Source organism: Perissodus microlepis, chromosome 20 (genome assembly GCF_051167445.1).
Source record: "Perissodus microlepis isolate ML-2025 ecotype Zambia chromosome 20, ASM5116744v1, whole genome shotgun sequence".
In the NCBI taxonomy this organism is placed as follows: domain Eukaryota; kingdom Metazoa; phylum Chordata; class Actinopteri; order Cichliformes; family Cichlidae; genus Perissodus; species Perissodus microlepis.
In genome coordinates, this window is record NC_140480.1 from 19,797,691 (window position 1) to 19,821,314 (window position 23,624).

The window sequence follows — 23,624 nt, forward strand, 5'->3', positions numbered from 1 at the left end:
TCAATGATTAATCACAGTGGAGTCTTGCACATGTGCATGTGGGGTGCAAGCTTTGCAGGAACAAGAAGCGGCTGGACTGATTGGTGAATTAGTTGATATTAGCTGTCGAGTATATTGGTTCATAAATAAGAAATGGGAGTCAGTAAGGCTAGAATGATGATTTCTGCCTGCCTTTAAGCTGCATTTCCCCTACTCTGTTATACTGCTAAGACTATCTGGAAAAGGAAGATTACGTGCTGTTTTCACTGTTTACAAAGAACAACACAAATATTATTTAATTTACTGCATCACACGTGACAGACTTACTTTAAATGCTGGACCTAAATTCATTTATTAGACAGATTTTATATAATCCCACAAATTAACTTGTTACAGCAGTACAACAGACTGAAGGAAAGGTGAATTAGAAAAAAACCCTATGTGGCCCTGTGTGGGAAAAATGATTGCCCTCAGTTATAACATAAATGAACTGTGCTGTGTCACATCTTTGGAAAGCCACACCCAGGCCTGGTTACTGTCACTCTTGCTCTCAGTTACTCAAATAGGGCCTGCCTGATAAAGTGGAATATTCAGGAACAAGTGAGAAACTAATTGAGGTTATAAAGCTGTGGGACTCCAGCAAACCACAGTTTTAATATTTCTTTTTAATATTTAAATGTGTGTCATGATCTGAAACATTCAAGTGTGACAAACATATAAAAAAATAGGAAATCAGGAAGCGTGCAAAGACTTTTTCGCACCACTGTATCCTAGAAAAATTCAATTTCAACATAATTCAGTTTTGTTTTATATCATCTATAGCGCCTTTGGGTCAGAGAACAGGTTATTTTTTAAATAATAATAATAATAATAATAATAGTAATAATATTACTATTATTACTATTATCATTATTATAGGTTTTAATAATTGTATCATCGGTGGTGAGTTGGATCATTTGGAGATTAAAGATGCAGAGCTGGCTTGGCAGAGGCCCCAGTCCATAAGATGTTTAGCTCCCACTGCCAGCACAACTTTGATGGGACTCTAACGGAGGCTCGGTACATTGAGTCTGAACATATTATTTGGATAAAAGTCTTGAATTTACATCACTTAAGATATTTGGAACAAACTGATTTGAAAAATGTGGCAGCAACAACCCAGTCCTCGAGGCCCGGTGTCCTGCAGGTTTTAGATCTCACCCTGGGTCTACACACCTGAATCAAAGGATTAGTTCATTACCAGGCCTCTGGAGAACTTCAAGACACGTTCAAGAGGTCATTTAGCCATTTAAATCAGCTGTGTTGGCTCAAGGACACATCTAAAACCTGCAGGACACTGATCCTCGAGGCCTGGAGTTGCCCACCCCTTCCATAGAAGCATGTGTATAAGTCTCTAATGTTGTGAGCCCAGTGTGCATGAAGCTACTCTGCAGACAAAAGACAAAATCAGCTGTAAATATCACAATAATCAATTCTGATCTATTATTATTATTATTATTATTATCTAGTAGGCAAACAAGGAAACCCTGTAGTCCTGCTTGAAGCACTATAAAGAGTATTAGGTATTGCAGTATTACAGTATTAAGAGTTTTCACTGGAAATTTGTCTCGTACCTGATGCGTAGGAGGCAGACACAGATGACACCCAGGGAACTCTGGGCTTTGAGGAGTTTTGTTCCTTCTACAAGATGATGTCGACCCGCAGGGATCTGTACCTCCTCATGCTCAGCTACAGCAACCACAAGGACCATCTCAACACTGATGACCTGGCCCGCTTCCTGGAGACTGAGCAAAAGGTACAAACTGGTTCTAATGGGACTCAAAGTTACTTTGCTTATTGAAGCGGCTCTTTTTTTTTCATTTGTTTTGTTTTGTTTTTGTTTTGAATTATTTCTCGTGGTGTTCTTTACTGTGAAAACCCACAATGCGACTCATCTGCAGACTTAGAAAATAGAGTTGCACCAGTCAGTTTACTGCTGATCAGAGCCAAACTAAGATGTTGCTGATTGTGCTTTAAATCCCATATCCTGCACTACAGCAGGTGGGCACATCTGTGTGAGTCTAGCTACAAATTATCACCTCAAACTTCTACACACAATACACATTAATGACAAAGTGAGAAAAGTTTGCTTGAAATTATTGAAGATGTATTAAAATAAAAAGCAACAGTAAAGTGTGTACATAAGTATTCACAGCCTTTGCCATAACAGTCAAGACTGAGCTCAGGTTCATCCTGTTTCCACTGATCATCAGTCGGATGATGATTGGATGTGATTGGAGTCCAGCTGTAGTAATTTCAGTTGATCTAACACGATTTGGAAAAGGCCCACACCTCAAACCTGATGGAGCTGTTTTTCTTAGCTTTGACGTTATGGGTTGTTGTGCATAGAATTTCCATCGATGCAGACTCCAAACGTAAAGGTCCCGGCCAGATGGTGGAGTCGAATTCAAGACCTCCTTGCTGTGAGGTAACATTGCTTACCACTGTTCCACCATGTACAACAGGGGTCTTGTACTCCAGTCCTAGAGAGCCGCTGTCCTGAAACTTTTCCATGTGTCCCTGTTGCAACACACCTACAATTAGTATGTCATTAGCAAGACTCTAGAACTTGACTGAATGCTGAGGAGGCAATTCAGCCATTTGATTCATGTTACAGCAGCTCATGAGTGAATGAATGTTAGGGGTTGCCACCTCAGCATGCAGTCAAGTTCTATATGCTATATGCTAATGAGCTACTAATTGTATTCAGGTGTGCGCAAAAGGGACACATGGAAAGGTTTCAGGACAGCGGCCCTCGAGGACTGGAGTTTGAGACCCCTGATCTAACAACATGGAGTCAGTTATCTTTCAGTGCAGCTGCCTGATAGTCTGAGAGAGTTCTTTTTTTATTCTTTTATTTTATTACACATCAACTTGAGCCAGCTGTGACCTGATTTGGGGCTATATAGATAACATTTGATTAGAGTGGAATGAATTGAAATGAAAGTAAGTGCATTCTGGATTTGTTCCAACTCTTTTTCTGTTGACATTTTTATTTTTATATGAAGTGACACAAAAAAGCTGAACACAGCAATACCACAGCTAGTGTTTCTGAGCTGTGATCACAGGACAACATACAGAGGAAAACAGAATTATTAGTTCCCCTATGAAAATATATACACACAAAAATGCTTGATGTCCAGTTTAATGCAAGATTTATTTTTTTTACTTGTTGTTGTTTCCAATTTCCAATTTTTCAGTTCAACTTTGTCTTATTTTTGGACTTTTGTTTAAAGACACCTTTAACACGCTAACAGTGTCAAGACATTGTAAAAATGTCAGGTGGAAATCTGATTGACCAATGAGAACAGCTGCCAAACAGCTGATTCCTGAAGCCAAGATAAAAATAAAAACGTGTAGCACCAATTGGATCACAGAGGTATTTGTGACATGAATTTTTTACATTTTATAGATGGCCAAGGTGAGTAAAGACCACTGCCTGGACATCATCAGCAAATTTGAGCCGTGCTCTGAGAACCAAAAGCAAGACGTTTTGGGAATTGATGGTAAGTTCCTCTTGAATTTTTGAATACTCTTAGTTTTCTTCTAGTAAATGGCTTCCCTGTTGCATTATACTGCTTTTTGAAGTGCAGTCTTATAGTGAAGAACCAGGCTGTGGTTGATGTGTTAATCTTATCTCAGTTGCACGGAAGTAGCTGTCTATGTAAGTAATCTGGGCGCTACAGCTTTAAGTAGCTGCGCGCGCTCCCGCGGGCGGTTATCACTTTCTGGCAGACGATCACTTTTTGACACAACACCTGGAGCTAAGGGGGCAAAAAAATCGCACGAGTGCTGCTGTTTGACTGAGGAACAATAAAGTAGTCGTGGTAAGCCAATCACATGACCATTTCAAGATGACAAAGCAACAAGGTGATATATACCAGTTTTTAAATTGTGTTGATAGGCCACGTAAAACCAGAGTCATGATAAACAATATATGCGTGTTTTTCCTCAATAGTTTCGTCACGTTTACTGTCTAAGGACAGCGCTAGCAAGAACTCTCTGCTTATGACCTAAAAATTAAAAAAACAAACCAAAAAACAGCCCTTTCGTGTTGGTGGAAAAATGCACCATGTCGACCAATCAAAAATGATATGGTAACATGACATTTGGTTGTTTAGGAAGAGGGGAAAGATTTAGGAGTGACCGCGAGAGAGGGAGAGAGAGAGAGCGAGCAGAAAAAGAGAGAGAGCGAGTTTGGAGATGTGAGAGATTTGTTACGTTTAGCATGTTTGGAGTGTGTAGTTAATGTGTTGTCTTGTGTAGTTAGTGTGTAGTGTTGTGGATAGTTTTGTGTTGTGTGTCAGAACAATGAGGTGAATGCTGTCTCCAGGTAAAAAACGGGAGTGATACACCTGCTGCTACATAGATATTACATAGATAAATGGAAAATGTTTTGCCTGTTTTGTGGCGTTAGCTTCAGCCTCTTCACTCCTTTTTGTGCTTCCTGTGGACGGTCTCTGGAGCTTTTGCGGGGCACAGACCAGGCTGAAGGATCAGACACCCTACAGTACTGCATTCAATATTTCAACGAAGGTCACTCATATAGTGTAGCGAGCACTGTCAGGGTAATAAATGTAACGAAGCGCTGTGAGGAGTTAGTTTCTAGACGTTTGTTGACATCCCGCGTTTAGCTGCTGCTTCTTCTTCTGCCGCTAATTTAACCCTTTAAGACCTACCATAGACCCAAGTCCGCCAGAGCTTATATTATATTTTTACATGTTGTAGTGCCATTTATGGGAGCATTTCAAGTTGATATACATCAATACAACCATTATAGCCCAAAATCTAATAATATATATGCATTAAGTGCATAGTAATTACATAAATTGCAAAAAAGTGCAATAAACTACAGAAAAATAGAAAATCATTTTTGTTTTTTTTAACATATATTTCTAGTTAGAGAAATTTAAGAGGCTTATCCCTCAAAACTGTAAACCACAGGAAATTTTTTTGAGTGTCTTCATAGCTTTATTTTTTTAAATACACCAAATTTTATATACTGCAGGAAAAACGAAAATAAATATTATAATGCAAATTTGCAAAAAACAGTTTCTTTTGATGCACATGCTATTTCCAGCAGTGCAATATGAGTCCTAAGCATCCCAGAAACGACACAGAAAGTCATAAAGTCAAACATAACTTTTAAAAACACCAGTATAGGCTCAAAAGGCCCTGATGGTAAAAAACTACATTTCCGCAAAATGACGTCACTTCCGCTTTCGGGCAGGTCATGGCGCACATGAGATGGTTCGCGCTGATGGACGTAGGAAGTGTTACGAACAGCTGATCGGATCGGCAAAGCGTGTTTCTGGAATATTACGTTTTTGTTGCTGCAAGTGCTTTTTATGCAGTTTTTGCAAAGCTGTATGTGGAAGGAAACTGTGACCTAGGACAAACTGATGGCATAAGATGTAAGTACAACTCCTCCGGTTTCATATGCAAAAAAAAATGATTGCGCTAGCTTACGTGGTTGCAGTGCTACCGCAATTTAAAAATAGTTACGCAAAACGGAGCGTGCCCGCTCCGACCGGCTTTAAAGGTTTAAAGGCGCTTTACCGCCACCTGATGGGCTGGAGTGTGGACCATGACGGTTTTAAGGCCTGGATATTTTCTTAAGAAAATTTTTCTTGTGCTGAAAAGAATGATACCAAACAAGGCAAAGTAGATAGTTTTAAGGTGAAATGTAGAGGGAAAATCAAAAGTAGTTAAAAATGGCCAATTATACCCTGGACCCCAGAGGGTTAAACATTTTTTTTTTAAAGTAACGCAATAGTTACTTTTCAAGTAATTAATTACTTTTAGAATCTTGTAACTCAGTTACTAACTCAGTTACTTTTTTGAAGAAGTAACTAGTAACTATAATTACTTTTTCAAAGTAACTTGCCCAACACTGCTCAGAGGTGATTGCTGACTGGGCCCTGGTGGCAAACGAGGCTAATCAAAAACAGCTGTGTCCTGAGGAGAGAGAAGCGTGAGAGAGACAGAGGGGGTATGAGTGGCAAGAGAGGAGGAGGTGGAGAGAGCGGGCAAACACCCCACCCACACACTCCCACAGCCTCACAGGATGTAACATTCCCCCCCCCCTTACATTCAAGCTCTACCAAAACAACAAAAACACTTCATTGTGAGCTGCATGAGAGTGCATCAGCTACTATATTGTCAGTGGTGTGTGGTTGCACATCCGGGTCAGAAAAACGAGGGGATTGTGATCTGTGAACACGGTCACCGGCGAAGAGCTGGAGCCCACATACACTGTGAAATGCTGCAGAGCCAGAAGCAGAGCTAAAGCTTCCTTCCCAGGGGCTACAACTAGGTTGTGCCAAGCCGTTTTCTACTAGGTACTCAACTTCCTTTTTCATCACCTCATGTTTGGCGACGGGGCAGCGGTATGCATGCTGCTTGATTGGGGCTGCGTCGCCAATGTCAATGTCATGCTCACAAATTGGTGCGGGAGGGTACATCACTAAAGAGAGACGGATAGGAGTGCAGCAAGTCAAGTACATCCCTACACTGAGACGGAGGAAGATGAGACAGGTGGGTCTCGTCCTTGGCTAAAAAAAATGAATTTGACAACTGCCCACATTGCTGTCCCTCGGAAAGGGTACCCAGATCATCATCGCCCTTGACTTCTACACTTAGCAGGGAAGCAGGGACTGAACCAGGGACAGCCATCCCAGCGGTGTCTGCCTGTTCTGTCATGCTGGTTTCTGTGGTGCGGTATGGTTTCAGCATGTTAACATGGCATAGGCGAGTCTTCGTCCTGCGTTCTGGGGTGTTGAGAATATAGTTGGTGTCAGACACTTTCTTCACTATTACACAGGGGCCTGAGAAATGAGCCATGAGGGCAGCGCAGCACGCAGCAACACAAGCAACAGGCTGAAATTGTCTACCCACTGCCTTCTGATCAAACCGTCTCTTCATATTGGCCTGGGATACACAGAGAGCCTCTTTTGCTAACAAAGCAGCCCATTGCCACCTGTCCTTGCATGTTTTCACAAACTCCACCACATTAGTTTTAGGCACGCAACCACTGAGAAAACTCTCCTTCAGCACTTTTAGTGGACTCCGCACATCATGGCCAAACACCAGGGTAGCTGGGCTGAACCCCAAAGACTCCTGCTTTGCATCACGTATAGCGAACAATACAAAAGTGGCACCTTCATCACAGCTTTTTGTGTCCACTTGATTCCCGCTTCGGGGAATCGAGTGGACACACACATTATGGTTAAATGGTAAATAGCCTGTATTTGTATAGTGCTTTACTAGTCCCTAAGGACCCCAAAGCACTTTACACATTCAGTCATCCACCCATTCACACACTGGTGATGGCAAGCTACATTGTAGCCACAGCCGCCCTGGGGCACACTGACAGAGGCGAGGCTGCCGGACACACCAGTAAGCAACGGGTGAAGTGTCTTGCCCAAGGACACAACGACCAAGACTGTCAGAGCCGGGGCTCGAACCGGCAACCTTCCGATTACAAGACAAACTGCCAACTCTTGAGCCACGATCGCCCAACAAGAACTGATTCCCTGCCCGCGTCTTTGGTAAGGGGCCAACACAGTCTACCAGGACATGCTCAAATGGTTCACCGACAGCAGGGATAAGACTGCTTTCATTGCCAGCCAAAAGAAATGCTGCAGTATACGGTCATACGTTTTGGTGACACCCAAATGACCTGACCATGGATGATCATGTGCTAACTGTAGCACATGCTGCCGCAGACTTGTCAGAACCACTATCTGCCGCACTGTACTCCAGTCTTCTCCAGGCCTTGGGATCCATTTGCGCATCAATAAACCTTCCCAAATGAAAAATGTCTGCTTCTTGCTCCCCTCACCACCATCATCCTGAGCTGTAGCGGTAAAACACTTGACTAATGAAGGGTCCTCTTTCTGAGCCTCCACAAGTGCTTCCCAAGTGAGCAGAAAAGGAGCTTCAGACTCAGGAGCTGGCTCAACCACACTTTGAGCCGACTCTAAGGCTCCATTATCTCCTTCATCAGTACAGAGCATCACATCCTTCTCTAGAATAGAGCCAATCACTGATCCTGACAAATCAACCCCCCCACCTTGTTGCTGGGCACGAGAACAAGTAAGAACGTTCACAGGGAACACATCTGGGTGCTCCTGGCTCAGGGCATCTAAAAAGGGCTCTACAACAGGATTGTTGGTCACCTCAGGGGTAGGATAACCTTTCCCACCCGCTGTCATTTACCATTATAAAATCCACCCCATTAATTGGAAAACAAGGCTGCACAGCCACTGAAAAAAACCCGCCAGCTCACTCTGTACCCAAATACAATGAAGGGGAGCAGGCACAAAACTCATCCCAACATCTCTTATGATGATGCATCACAGTCAGACTTCTCATCAAATTCAAGCACACTAGCTAGTATGAGGGACTGTGAGCCACCAGTATCACGCACAATTGTCACTTCACGCTCGTCCCCGGGCTTACCAGACAGCGAAACTGTCCCCTTAAAAATGAAAGGCTTAAAACATTTATCTGGGGTCTCAGGGAGGGGGGGCCTACTGACAGGAGGCATGGTTTTAATCAGCCCCACCCCTTTTGGTTTACGTGAAGTTGAGACTGATTGTTTCCGTTTCAAAGCTTCACAATCTCCGATCAAGTGGCCAGACTTAAAACAGAAAAAACACTTTCGGTCTGCCTTGGGACGAGACACAAGTACCTCACTCTTTGGGTACTGCACAGCTGGCACCTTGCTAGCCTTCACTGGGGCATTGCGTCGGTCATACCTACTGACACTGGTTTTATGGACAAGCATGAACTCATCAGCCAGCGTCGCAGCCTGCTGTGGCGAGGAAACCTTATGTTCATTAATATATACTGCAATGCGCTCAGCAATGCAGTTCTTAAATTCCTCTATGAGCATTAGTTCACGGATCGAAGCCAGGTCAGTAGCTTTGCAGGCCACACACCACCGATCGAAAAGGACACTTTTTTCCCTGACAAAATCCAGATAGGACTGACCCTGTCCACTTTTCAACCCCTGGAAACGCTGCCTATAAGCTTCTGGGACCAGCTCATAAGCCAGCAGGATAGCCCTTTTCAGCTTGTCATAGTCCAGGCTGTCCTCAGCTGACAACGAGGAACAAACTTCCTGAGCCTTACCTGCCAGCTTACATTGTAGCAAAATAGCCCACGAATCCCTTGGCCAGTGCAAGGCTGTGGCTATTCGCTCAAATGACTCGAAGTAACTGTCAACCTCAGTGTCGCGGAACACCGGAACCAGACTACTGTTTTTCCCCACATCAAACGGTGCGTCTGCCTGCCGAATGGAGGCAGTCGCAGGAAGGGAAGCCTGCTGGAGTACCAAATGTCGCAACTTGACAGTTGTCTCCGCCTCCACCTTTTTCAATTCAACCTCCCTGGCTCTGGCAAGCCCTGCCTCTAAACGCTTAAGCTCCAACTCCATCTTCAGCTGGACCTCCCTCTCACGATCCTCCCTTTCCAACTGGAGATGAGCCAGGCGTACACGGAGTCTAGCATCCTGCTTTGAACCTACTGATGACTCTATAGAGAGTGGCTTGACGTGAGGCAGTGTCATTGTCTTGTCCTCAGGCAGCCCCTGAGCAACAGGCGTGGACACTGATGGAGCTACAGGTTGATCTGGCACCTGCAGAACAGGCTGAGATGCTACACCATGCTCAGGTGGACTGGCAGACACCCGGCAAGGCCACTATCCCCTTCTCCACCAAGCCAGACACGAGCAGCTTTTAGCTCAGCCTTACGCAGAGCTGTGGAGACACAAATGTCATAATACGATGCCACCTCATGCAAATCCCTCTTCTTACAGGCGTCCAGCTGGACAAGCGAAGAGTTTGCCGTAAACACGGCAATATCAAAGGTAGCCATTAAGAACAAAAACAGAAAACGCGGCCAATAACACACAGGCCAGCTACCCTAGGCTAACAATAATAACAAATGAGAACCACCTCCAACACACAAATCAAAGCCAGGTGGGAAATGTGTGTGGCCACAGAGTTAACCAATAAATAAAAATGCCACCACCCTCTCCCCACACCTACCTACTAAAATCTTAGCCTACTTAGCTTCTGGAGTGTACCAGGCTCGAGGCAGCTTTAAAGGCGAAGCATCAGGTGCACAAAGCACCGACAAGCCTACCCCCGACAGGGAACAAATCCCCACCCAGGATTACTCCAAAAACAAAAAAAGGCAAAATAAAAAATGAGTGCCTGAAGGAGGAGCTTACGCTCAGCTACACACTCCCCTATGCTAACTGGAGAGAGCATAGCAAATACAATACAACTAATCAAACGACTGGCAAACAACACACCAAAACTTATTAAAGTTAATAATTGCTGTACCTTCCATTCATATCCTGGACGAGCCCCCACATTGTTACGTCCCCACGAAGAGGTCTAGCCGTTACCATTACTAACAAGAAAATGCGGTGCGGTCGCGTTACTATTTTTCAACAAACAGACGGTTGAAGCTGTGTTTAGTTTACCGCACCTTATATCAGTTGCACGGAAGTAGCTGTAAGTAATCTGGGCGCTACAGCTTTACGCAGCTGCGCGCGCTCCCGCGGACAGCAATCACTTTCTGAGCAGAGTGAAGCTGACCCCCCACCCACTTGAAATGTAAAGGCAAATAGGCGGAGCAGTTAGTGCTACGTTTGTGCAGGTAAAATTAGCGTTTGTGCTGCTATGGTTTTTCAGATATTAAACTTTATTTTATAGGTCATTCAAAGGTCACCATCCCCCCAGACTGCTCCAAAGCAGACCAAAATGGTCTACTTTTTTAGTGCTACGTTTGTGCAGATTTGTGCAAGTAAAATTAGCGTTTGTGCTGCTACAGTTTCTTGAGATATTAAACTTTATTTTATAGGTCACTCTCAAAGATCATCATCCCTCAAGACTGCCTCAAAAAGGACCAAAATGGTCTACTTTTTTAGTGCTACGTTTGTGCTGATTTGTGCAGGTAAAATTATCGTTTGTGCTGCCACGGTTTCTGAGATGTGCTGTTATGGTATTACTGCTGAAAAATGTTTTTTTCAAATGACTTTTCGCTTTGTATGTTCATTTGTTCAATAAATTTCTGTTAAAATAAACTTTTCTTAATGTATTTAATCAGCTAAATTTGTAAAGTGTAGTTTTTTTTTTACTTCAATTTCTTTACTTCAATCACTTTTCATTCCTAAAACTGATGCAAATGCTTGAGGATTTATTGTCTTTAGAGTGGATTAAAAAAACCCTATTGAAAACTACATTTTATACTCCCATGAACACTTTTCGAAAAACGAACAAGCTAGCAGTCTTTTGCATCAAATACACATTTTTTGGCAGAAAAAAGTATTATTTGGCATGACTATTTCTGAAGGATTCTTACAACAGCGTGTTAAATCTGATTTCTGAACAAGGTAAGCTTACATTTAAAGGTTTTAGTTACTGAGTTAATACATGATATGGCTGGATCAAAGTGATTTTTTTCAATGTTAAACATTTTCAAAAATACAGCAATTACAAATTTGCAAATCCAAGAAAACTTTTAAAAAAAATTATGTTTCTAAAGCACTTTAAAAACATCCGGTACACTGGACCTAAGTGCTGTACAGTACATGTTAATGGGTTAAACACTCAGACTCAAGTCAATAAAACTCACAAATTAAATAGCTCCATCTTAAAAACAGAATTCAACAAAATATGAAAGTGTAGATTGGTGGAGAACTTGGGGGAGGGGTTTCTCCTGGCTTAATATATAGGTCAGAAGTCGTCATCTTTTGCTCCATCCTAAACATAGTGTGTTTTTGTTTTTTTTATTTAGATGGTTCGAAAGCCATCTGTAGACAAGGTTTCCATTTTTCCAATTCTTTGCAATTCAAAAGAGGCCATAGTCCAAAATGGCAAAATAGCCACTCCAGCTGCCCCAGTCTGGAAAGAGCTGAGTCAGCAGCTAGAAAACAAGATGTCAGCAAAGGCCCTGTACACTTTTGTGAAGCTAAATAGACACAACATCTGGTCAGCTTTGGAAATCACTGATCAGGAAAGTAATCCTGAAGGAGAGTTAGATTCACGTTGCATTTCTCCTGGACAAGAAAACTGTCAAGCTTTTGAACTTGAAGTACCTTTTGAGGACTGGGTTAAATTTATTCCTGAAAAGGTTAAATACAATGACAAGTTTTCTCCTTCTCAAAAAAGGGAATACACAATTTTGAAGCCTGGCACTTGGACTCATATCATCAATGACCTTGTATGGAAGAAAATCTAAAATACTTGTACACTTGTGTTCCGAAGAGCAAAGGTACATCCAACTGTCACCAATAATTATCTGGACATTAGAGGCGACTGTAAGGAGTGTCATGGCCAGTTAGAAATGTCATGTGATAGACAGACAGCAATTAATAGTCCAATGGTTTCATGAGAAATACAGATGTCTCCCTGCACACTGGCCACTCCAAGCGGTTCATGTCTGGAAACCTGCGTGAACAGATCGCTAAAGAGCTGTGTGAGGGCAGAATGGAACCAGCTGTATGGAGGTCAGCGAAGACAGCAGATTTGATGGATGTTGGAGATCCTGAGCCAAGCCACCTTCCAAATTTGGCCACTCTGCGAAAATCCAAACAAGAGAGAAAAGACTTGGAATTAGGAGATAAGGACCCCATTGCATCTCTGCAATTATTACAATATAGTGTTCCTCACAGTGGTAGCATCCGAGATATTGGACTGGACAGGTTTTTCTGTAACTACTAGAGTCAAACTCAGATGCATGTGTACAAGACATTGTCAAAAAAATCTTCCCCAACTGTGTGTTTTGATGCAACCGGTTTAGTTGTGAAAAAACTGCTGAGACCAAATGGCAAATCTGGCCATATCTTCCTTTATCAAGGTATCCTGACAGAAAACAATTGCCCCGGTGTCCCAGTGGTGCAAATGCTATCAGAGAAACATGATGTTAATGCCATCGCAAACTGGTTGACAGAATGGATTCATGCAGGTGTACCTGTACCAAAGGAAGCTGTGAGTGATTTTTCTCTGGCAATTCTTGAGCTCTGGTCAAGGCTTTCACTCCTCATCCTGATCTGAAGTCCTACCTTAATGAATGCTTTCATGTCCTTCTTGGAACCCAGTCTGCCAAACTCCTCCCTTGTTTTATCAGGGTTGATGTTGCGCGCTGCACCAAGATGATATGCCAGTGGGACTGCCTGAAGAAGAAAACACATCATGTTAAAGATTTCTTTGTCAGGTCATTAGCAAAACTTCTTCAGTCACAATGTTTGGACCATGTAAAACAGCTATGTGCTATCACTGTTGTGGCCCTCAGTGAGGCAGAAGGTGATGACAGTTCTGGAGCCCCTCTTCCTTCAGAAAGGTGCAAGAAATACCCGAAAGCCCAAATTGCTCAAGACTCCATCATCATTCCAGATGAACAGACCTAGGAAAGTGAGAGAGTGGATTCAGTGGATGAGATCCAGACTGACCTACGACACTGGGTAACAGAAATATGTGAGGAGAGCAGGTCACTTGCAGCAGCAAACGGGGATAGAGATAATATTCACTTTCTCCCTGAGATTATTCCTCATATAATAAGACTGGCAAGTTACTTGCCACTCTGGACAGGAATAATGCTCCCTCTCTTCCAAAGCACCAGCATCACAGCAAGGTGAGCCACTGTTGAAGCTGAGTTCAAAAACATAAAACATGGCCTTTTCAGACATGAAAACTTGCCTGTTCGAGTCGATCGCTTTATTGCTCGTCATCTTTCCTTCATCGAGGGAAATATGCAGATTTGTTCTGCAAAAGAAAAGACCAAAGATGAGGCAACAGTGGGATCACTGGAAGTCACAGATGCCAATTCTGGATCCATGACAACTCACAGTGCAGAAGACAAAATAAAAATGGATGCTCACCCGTTTGTGGGATCTGATGCTGACACAAACATTCCTGCAGCTGATGAAGATGCAGTTGAGAACTGGAGGGGCCTAGCTGTTCCACCCAAAAAAAGGAAGAGGACTTCCTACCTCTCTCCATGTACCGAATGGCTCCATGCAGATGAATCTTTTCGGGCCAAAAGAGTGAAGGTGGGATCATTAAAAAATGGAAACCTTCATCAGCCTATTAGATTAGAGGAATCAACAATCTCTGTGCTCAATACCTGTGCATTTGATGCATTTTTTTAGTGCTTATGTTTTGCCTTCTGTGACAGCTCCACATTTCAAAATGCTGTTCTGAAAGACAGTGAAAACCCAGTCTTGCAGCTGGTGAAAGCCATTGCCACAGATGGTGTGACCCATCAAACATACGGGAGGAGGGCAGAGCTGCTTAGTGCAGTGTTTGAAGCTGACCAGTTGAGGTCTGGTGCGATCCAAATCGATGCTCAGTGCAATATCTCCGCTGTAATTGCTAAGACAGTGAGGAACATATTAAGTGTTTATTTTACAAAACGCTGCTCTTCACAGCACTGCTACCTCAGCATAGGAATGACAAGGGAAGTGCCATTTGTTTCTCCTGCCATCTCTGTCCTCAAAGGGTCTGCTATGGCTCATCTTGGCACTGCTGTGGAAGCAGGACTTGGCCTACCTGAGTCTACCTGCCTCAGGCCACTCTCCAATCCATCTCTGTGTCCATCAGAATTCAAAACAGAAGACAGCACCACGGGAAATGAGCTCTGTGCAGGGACAGTTACAGTTATACTGTTATACACAGTATAATGAGTGTTGCCTGCATTTTTCTGTTTTATTTGGTTCATTACAGTTGCATGTGTTCAGTATGGCTAGTGTGTGTTATCAGTAAGTTCAGTTTTGCATATAAAGTTAAAGTTCAAAAGTAAAAATCTTTTAACGCTCTTTTCTTTGTCAGTCTGATGTATATTTGCTTTTACACACCCATTCACCTTCACCTGTAGCCTCTTGAAAGTAACCGTTACATTTTTCTCTCAATAGTTTTTTCTGTATTTGTTTTGTGTTGACCTCATGGCTTAGGTCAGGGGTCAGCATCCTTTTCAGTTCAAAGGGCCCCTTTTTTCCCTGCTGCTACAAAACATGTCTAGAGCCTAAAGAAAGAAAGAGCTTATAAATATCTAGAAAATGAGTTGTTGTATCGTGAAAGCTAGGGCTGTGCGATATGACCCAAATCTCATATCCCGATATAAGAATTCTATCGTTCCGATAACAATATAAATCACAAAAATGTAACATTTTTGTAAATTCTGTGAATCTCGGGCAGCTCGACTTGCGTGAAGTGTTTCCAGCTGCGCGTCATGTAGCTGGAGTCGAGTGTTTTAACCGATGCATGAAACTATACATTTTTAGACATAAGTTGTAACGGCCGCCGTTTTCTTTGTGAGTATTTATTACACGGCGTGCTGCGGGGAAAAGCCTGTTCTAACGTTTGAGTCTAAGGTTTATTTTTTAGCACCTGGCGGCTCTTTTTTTACTTCTCATCCGTAAATAATCTGCTCTTTCACATGATTCAGTTTATTTTGAAAAGTCTCAACAGGATCTTGAGCTTCATTGTGAAAGGTTTATGTGGAACATAAACAAGCGGACACGCAATGGTTTTACCGTCGTTGTTGCTAACCACAACGCATAAAAACAGGCGCTTGTCCGTCCGTAGTGTGGTTATATAAAATATAAGAGAAAGAGAGAACTTTAAGAAATTAATATAGCCACTACAGTGACCATCAAAACGATGAGAAAATATTGCCGTAAAGGGTTTATTTTGCGACACCACGAAACAAAGGATAGCGTAAAATGAAACGATAGACGTTTTTATATCGTCATCCAATATATATCGTTATATCGAACAGCCCTAGTGAAAGCTATGGAAATGTAAATGAAAAGGTTTATCTTTAGATTTTAGAAGAAAACGAGTCATCTAATCTTTACAACGGGAAAAGTATTTGTTAAAATGAAGCCAGCTAAGTGAGTCCTTTCCATAAAAATTGAAAATTAGGAAAGATGGGAAACCAACCTGAAATTTACAGCAAATAGTTTTGAAGCTAAGAAACATTAAATCACTTTTAAACGCCTTGTACATTCTGTGAATAGTCAATGCAGATATTTCATAAAAAACAAACTGCTAACAGAACCCTTTCTTGTTGTCTTTATAATAAAACATAACTTACTTGGTCTTAGTGGAGGGGCCAGAGAGCCACATGTGGCTTTAGAGCCGCAGGTCGAAGATCCCTGGCCTCGGTGCTGTGGAATATTCAATTTTCTACATGTAGGTGGCAACCTATGAAACCAAACACTTTATTTTTTCTGAGACAGCTACAATAATAATAATGAACATATATAATTCAAAATAGAATCATAGAGACAAACTGGGTATGTGAAAAAATAATAATTTAGGTATACACGAATCACTTCACATGTAACTCACAGTTTTCCACAGAAAAAAATAAAAACTTTAGCCTACCTTGTGTACGTTTCTGCACTGGTAACAAAAGAAATATCAACCTTTCCACTGACTAAATTGGTTTACTAAAAAAATAATAATAATAAAACTTAATATGCAGCAAGCCTAAAAAAAGTGGACAGTCTTCTATAAAAGTGCATAACTTCACAGCTGCTGAAACTCACTGCCACAGACACTGGTGTTAAACAGCGTAGGCTGTAAGCGTAAGCTGTAAGAATTAAAATTGTTATTTCTCAGAAACCGTAGCAGCACAAACACTAATTTTACCTTTAACGTAGCACTACAAAAGGAGACCATTTTGGTCCGATTTGGAAGAGTCTGGGGGGATGGTGACGTCATCAGCCAAAAATATAACTTTTAATATCTCAGAAACCGTGGCAGCACAAATGATAATTTTACCTGCGCAAATCTGCACAAACGAAGCACTAAAAAAGTAGACCATTTTGGTCTTTTTTGAGGTAGTCTGGGGGGATGATGACCTTTGAATGACCTATAAAATAAAGTTTTTAATATCTCAAAAACCGTAGCAGCACAAACACTAATTTTACCTGCACAAATCTGCACAAACGTAGCACTAACCGCTCCGCCTATTTGCCTTTACGTTTCAAGTGGGTGGGGAGTCAGCTTCACTCTGCTCACTTTCTGCCCGACGATCACTTTTTGGCACAACACCTGTATCGCATGAGTGCTGCTGTTTGACTGAGGAACAATAAAGTAGTCGTGGTAAGCCAATCACATGACCACTTCAAGATGACAAAGCAACAAGGTGATATATACCAGTTTTTAAATTGTGTTGATGGGCCATGTAAAACCAGAGTCATGATAAACAATATATATGAGGCGTTTTTTCCTGAATAGTTTCGTCACGTTTACTGTCTAAGGACAGCGCTAGCAAGCACTCTCTGCTTGTGACCAAAAAATAAAAAACAGAAACAGCCCATTGGTGTTGGTGGAAAAATACACCATGTCGACCAATCAAAAATGATATGGTAACATGACATTTGGTTGTTTAGGAAGAGGGGGAAGGTTTAGGAGTGACCGAGAGAAAGCGAGAGAGAGAGAGAGAGAGTTTTGAGATGTTTAGCGTGTTTGGAGTGTGTAGTTAATGTGTTGTCTTGTGGAGTTAGTGTGTAGTGCTGTGGATAGTTTTGTGTTGTGTGGCCAATTAAACTAAAGTAACACAATAGTTACTTTTCAAGTAATTAATTACTTTTAGAATATTGTAACTCAGTTACTAACTCAGTTACTTCTTCAAAAAAGTAACTAACTAGTAACTATAATTAATTACTTTTTTAACGTAACTTGCCCAACACTGGTTTTAGGAAATGCTTCTGAAATTAGATTTTGGGCAAGATGACCAATCATGTGTCAGCTAAAAGTCTACATCAGCAAAAGACCAGTTGATCTCCAAGAAGCATAAAGTTGAAACACTAAGAAGCAGCAAGCAAGGGCGAACAAAAGAAGTGATCTTTAGCAATAGAAATATTTAGTTTAAAACTTTAGTGTAAAACCATATTTTTTTTATCATCATAGCAATATGAAGGAAATGCCCCAATGTTTTGCTAATATAATGTAAAACTACAAGCAGTATAATCCAGCTATGTCAGCATCTTTTGTCTAATACTGAAAAGTATTTTTGTTCTCTTAATGTTGTGATTTTTTTCACTTTTTTTCTCATTTTCTTTTAAAAAAGGAACGAAGGTTTTATAATATTTATCTGTATTATATGTCTTGATAAAGTATTGCATTCACTAATTTCTATATTTTATGTTTTAATTAAGCATTGTGAATGACATATAGAATCTGAGTCTTTAAAGTTAACATATTTCCATGTTTCCAAACTCAGAGCTATACCAGTGCAGAACATACTACTACATTAAAGTACTAAGATTTAACAACTTCCAATATAGTTGAACCTACACTTCAGACTAGACCTGAGACCAAATGATTGGATAAATGATTAGACGAACCCTGTAGGAAAATTCTTTGTCCAACTTTGTTCCAGGTTTTACAAATTATATGCGCAGCCCAGCAGGGGACATCTTCAACCCAGATCACTACAGCGTGAACCAGGACATGACCCAGCCCCTGTGCAACTACTTCATCGCCTCATCACACAACACTTACCTGATGGGTGACCAGTTAATGTCACAGTCCAGGGTGGATATGTATGCCTGGGTGCTGCAGTCTGGCTGTCGCTGTGTGGAAGGTTAGCATGGACTCATACATACACTCACAGTACACAGGTACAACTTAAATAGTGTCATACTCTTAAAGGCAGGCAGTGGTCCCAATTTTTGGATTGCCTTGTTTGTTTAATTCAACAGTTTACAGAATCTGACTCAGACAACATTGTAACACCAATTAATGTAATAAGCTGTGTTCTTAATTTAGCCTGAGTATTGCACAGTCTTGACCTTTAGGGCTGGGGCATTGTGTTGACACACCCCTCAAAGCTCCAGACCAGCAAACTACCAAAACTAATGCTTTTATTGGAGTGGTTACACTTGCTGTGTATTACGTGTCAGAGACTTTGGGTTTTTGTAGTATTTTTTTTTTTTTTAGTTAGTCATTAGTCATCTGGGTCAGCTCTGTTAATAAAAGGTTACTGATACAGTCTTCTTAGTTATATAACATTATATTAGTGTGTAGTGTAAACTCACATTCAGGGTGCTGTGTGTGAACTTGCCTGCAGGCTTCACTTATCTTAGTTTTGTCATATAAACAAATAAATGGTAATTAGGGGACACGTTGTCCTTATCTTGTCTTTTATCTTGTCTTCCCATCATTGTCTTGCTTTTGTACGTTTTGCACATTTCAGTGACAGCTTTCTCTTCTTTGCTGTCCACAGTTGATTGTTGGGACGGTCAGGACGGCGAGCCCATTGTCCATCATGGCTACACCCTAACCTCCAAGATCCTCTTCAGAGATGTCATTGAGACAATCAACAAGTACGCCTTTGTCAAGAATGAGTATGTTTGCTCTTATTCATGCTTCCATAGTTATCCTTTTTAACTGACTTGCACTGACGACCGGGTTGTGCCAGTGAAAAAATTGCCAAATCTTCTCTACTAATGCCAAACACCTTCTGCTGCTATTGACTCTTGTTTTGAGAGTCTGGTACCTCAGGTTCTGATTATCTGGAGACTGTTTGGTACCTTATTAGCAGGACCTGTTAGCATGGACCCTGCTAAAGCAGTCAGATGGTGCATGTCATGTTCAATTGATCTGGATAGGGCCTGTGCTATACAGCAGCTTTAAACTGGTGTTCTGCAAAACCAACTTGCAACATGATGTGGAGCGACCCCTATTACCATCTCCACATTGAAGGCCAAGTTCCATACAATGAGGGATTTCAAAGACAGACCATGAAGTGGGCATCGCAAGAGGACGACAGCACAAAAAGAGAGTTTCCTCATCTTATCAGTACTCGGGCTCTCTACTCTGACAATCTGTAACAGACTGCACAAAGCCTTTTCAGTCCGATAGAGAGGCCTGCCATGACTGCCCTTCTCCATCGGGGCCTGATTGCACTGGTGCTGGCAATGTGTATATTTGAACCTGGAGATGTGGAGGAACCTTATGCTCAGCAATGAGTCCATATTTTGGCTATGGCAGTTGGACTGTAGAGTTAAGAAGAAGACGTGGAGACTGCTATGCTGATTGCTGCACTGATAGTGTAACAGCTTTTGCAACATAAAAACAAAGCCACACCTCTTGGCATGTAACACCCCCACCCATTAAGAACCAAACTTGGGGTTTGGTGACATATCTAAATAGCACCGGAGAGTGTGCTACAAAGTTTTCCGAACCTTTTTTGTGACGGATGTCGAGAACATAGTTCTGAATAATCAGTGACCAACGCATAAGGCGCTGTTTGTGATTATACATCCTAGAGAGGAAAACCAAAGGGTGGTGATCTGTGAACTCTGACTTGACTCTATATAAACTTCAAAATGTTGCAACGCCCACAACAAAGCAAGTGTCTCCTTTTCAATGGTAGAATACCTGAGCTGATGTTTATCAAACTTGCGAGAGAAGTAACTCGCAGGATGGTCAGTGCCCTGGGTATCCTCCTGGAGAAGCACTTCTCCTGCCCCAACTGCGCTGGCATCTATTTCCAGTTTGAATGGTAAAGAGAAGTTAGGAGCAGACAACACAGGAGTGCAACAAAGTAGGCCTTTAAGGCTTTCAAAAGCTTGTTGGCAACCCTCAGACCAAACAAAAGGCTCTGAGGGACTGATTAAGTCAGTGAGAGGGGCAACAACAGAGGAAAGATTTTTACAAAATCACCGGTAATATCCTGTTATCCCAAGGAAATGGCGCAGTTCCCTCCTGGTGGTTGGTTGGGGGAACTCCTTAATTGCAGAGACTTTGGCATCTGCAGGGCACACTTTTTGTAGACCAACCTGCTGGCCAAGGTAGAGGACACTGCCTCTAGCTAAGTTGCACTTGGCAAGGTTCAAAGCGAGGGATGCATTTTCTAGGCTAGTGAAGACTTCTTTCAACGTAGCCGTGGGGGTTGCCCAGTCACTACTATACACAACTATGTCATCTAAGTATGCTCTACAATTGGGGATGTTTCCCAAAACTTTGTTGACCAGTTTCTGAAAGGTTGCAGGAGCATTACAAAAGGCATAACTGTGTACTGCAGGAAGTGGTCAGGAGTTACAAAAGCTGAAATGTCTTATGCTTCCCATGTAAAAGGCACTTGCCAATACCCTTTTAACATGTCAAGTTTAGCGATGTATTTTGCAGGCCCAATTTCATCAATGCAGTCATCAATAAGAGGTAAGGGATGTGCATCTGGCACAGTGACAGAGTTTACCTTTCGAAAGTCGGTGCAGAATCTTGGAGTTCCATCTGACTTTGTGTCTAAGAGACATGGTGAACTCAGAGAGCTGGAGCTTGGCACTGCAAATCCATTCTGAAGAATATACTCAACTTCCTGTTTTATGATTTCCCTCTTTGCTGGGCTAACCCAATAAGCGCGCTGTTTGATTGGTGTAGGTTTAGTCAGCAACACATGTTTTATAACAGTGGTTTGAGATGGGACGTCATTGAACAGAGATGGGAATCCCAACATGAGTGTTATGATATCATTGCTCTGTTCATCAGGAAGGTGGGACAGGTATTGTGGTAGTGTTGACAATATCAGGGAATTACCTAGTCGAGCACTTTGAGGCTCAGCACGCCGTAACACCAACCCTTCTTCATCTGGAGTAACGTCCACCTTGGAAACAGAAGCCATTGGGGATGTAGCCACTTGTTCTTGGGCCACCTTCTTGTGAAGGTTCACAAGAGCTGTACAGCTTCATCATGTTGACGTGACACATTCTAGTAGGACGTCTAGGTTTGGGGTCTGAATAATGTAGTTGGTCTTACTGAGCTTTTTCTCTACAACATAAGGACCAGACAATTTAACAGAAAGAGCTGAGCCAGGATAAGGCAGGAGAAAGAGCACTTTGTCACCTGGCTGGAATGAACGGCCGACTGCCCTCTGCTCAAAGTGTCTCTTCATCTTTGCTTGTGAAGCGGCTAGTGCATTCCTTGTTAGGTTAAAGAGGGCTTATTCCCTGTGATTTAGTGTTCTGACATACTCCAGAAGGCTCTTGGTGTTGTCAACCGGATTAGCCAGCCTCTCTTTAAAAACCTTTAAAGGACCCATCATCTCACGCCCAAACCCCAGTTCACCAGGACTGAACCCCAAAGATTCTTGGGTCGTTCCACAGCATGCAAATAACACCAGGGGAACACTTTCATCTCAGTCCCATTGAGAACTGTAACAGTGTTTTTGCAACATGGACTTCAAAACTGTGGTTTGCCTGCACCAGTGTGTGAATGTGAGAGTGAATGAATAGTGGAATTGTAAAGCGCTTTGGGTGCCTAGAAAAGCGCTATATAAATGCAATCCATTATTATTATCATTATTCAAAGTCTGATGAAACCTCTCTGGTGCCCCCTGACTCTCAGAATGGTAAGGACTAGAGGTTATGTTTTCGATGCCTAATGTTTCGAGGGCTTGGTCGAATACTCTCGACTTAAAGTTGGTGCCTTGGTCTGTTTGCACAACCTTTGGCAGACCAAATGTTGAAAAGAATCTCACCAGAGGTTTGGCAACAATCTGAGCTGTAATCCTCTGTAGTGGGATTGCCTCAGAAACCTAGTTGAAACACACATAACCGTCAACAGAAACTGGTTTCCAGTCAACAATCACTTTTTGAAATGGCTCCTCTACTACTGGGATACGACAGAGGGGAGCTGGAGGAATTATTTCATTTGGCTTGCCAGTTATTGGGCATACATGGCATGTACGGCAGTATTGAACAACATTCGATTTCAGTCCTGGCCAGAAGAAATGTTTCAGATGGAGATATGGAGATGAGACTCTGCAAACAGTGGCCCATATTTCCACAGTCCGGGACCAAATGTTACTCTCCAAGATGACAATGTTCGTCTCCGCAGAGCGGGGTTTATTAGACACTACCTTCAGAGTTTGGAAGTGGAGAGGATGAAATGGCCTGCCTCCAGTTCTGCTAATACCTAACAGAACCATACTGGCCAACTCACAACAAATGCTGGTTGAATAAAGTGATGCCATCCCATGGCAGTGGGTGACCCAGCTGGTGACCAGTATAAGGAGGAACTGCCAGGCCCTTATGGTTGTCTATGGTTCTTCCACATGCTACCAATATGTCTTGTTTCTTCAGACTTCAGTCATCCAATCCAGGAAACGACACCAAACAAGTCAATAGCAGAAGAAGCTGTCTGGCACTGAAGGAGAAGATTTGGCAAGTTTTTCATGGGCGCAACCCACATACTCAACTTTGCTGCTCAACCCACCCACTGCTAAATCCACTTTCCTTACAAATATAGCACCAATGAAGGGGAAATAAACAGGCTTTCCAGTGGTGTAAGGTTTATTGCCAACAAGAACTGTTATATCTAAGAAACACAAATTTACTTACTTAGTTTACACACACACACACACACACAGGTCTGGTCTAACACGCTACCTTTCGTTGTGCTTTGTGAAAACTATAGTTTTCTGCTAATTTACAAACATAGTCATGCGGAGACATTGCTTCAGTTCCTTCAGTCACAGCCTCACTTTACTTCCAGAGATATGAATACAGGGAAAATAATCTTAGAATATTCTCAGGAAGTAGGTTGTTAATATTAAAATTAACTAATAATTTA

At 42.1% G+C, this 23,624-nt stretch overlaps 1 protein-coding gene across 1 annotated transcript in view; it reads left to right on the top strand.

Moving 5' to 3' along the window:
- plch2a (phospholipase C, eta 2a) overlaps positions 1-23,624 on the top strand; it is a 76,028-nt gene that overhangs the window by 18,094 nt on the left and 34,310 nt on the right. Inside the window, 4 exon segments of the mRNA XM_084917454.1 lie at positions 1,604-1,774; positions 3,431-3,524; positions 18,430-18,633; positions 19,276-19,396. Of these exon segments, the coding sequence (XP_084773580.1) occupies positions 1,604-1,774; positions 3,431-3,524; positions 18,430-18,633; positions 19,276-19,396 (590 nt within the window).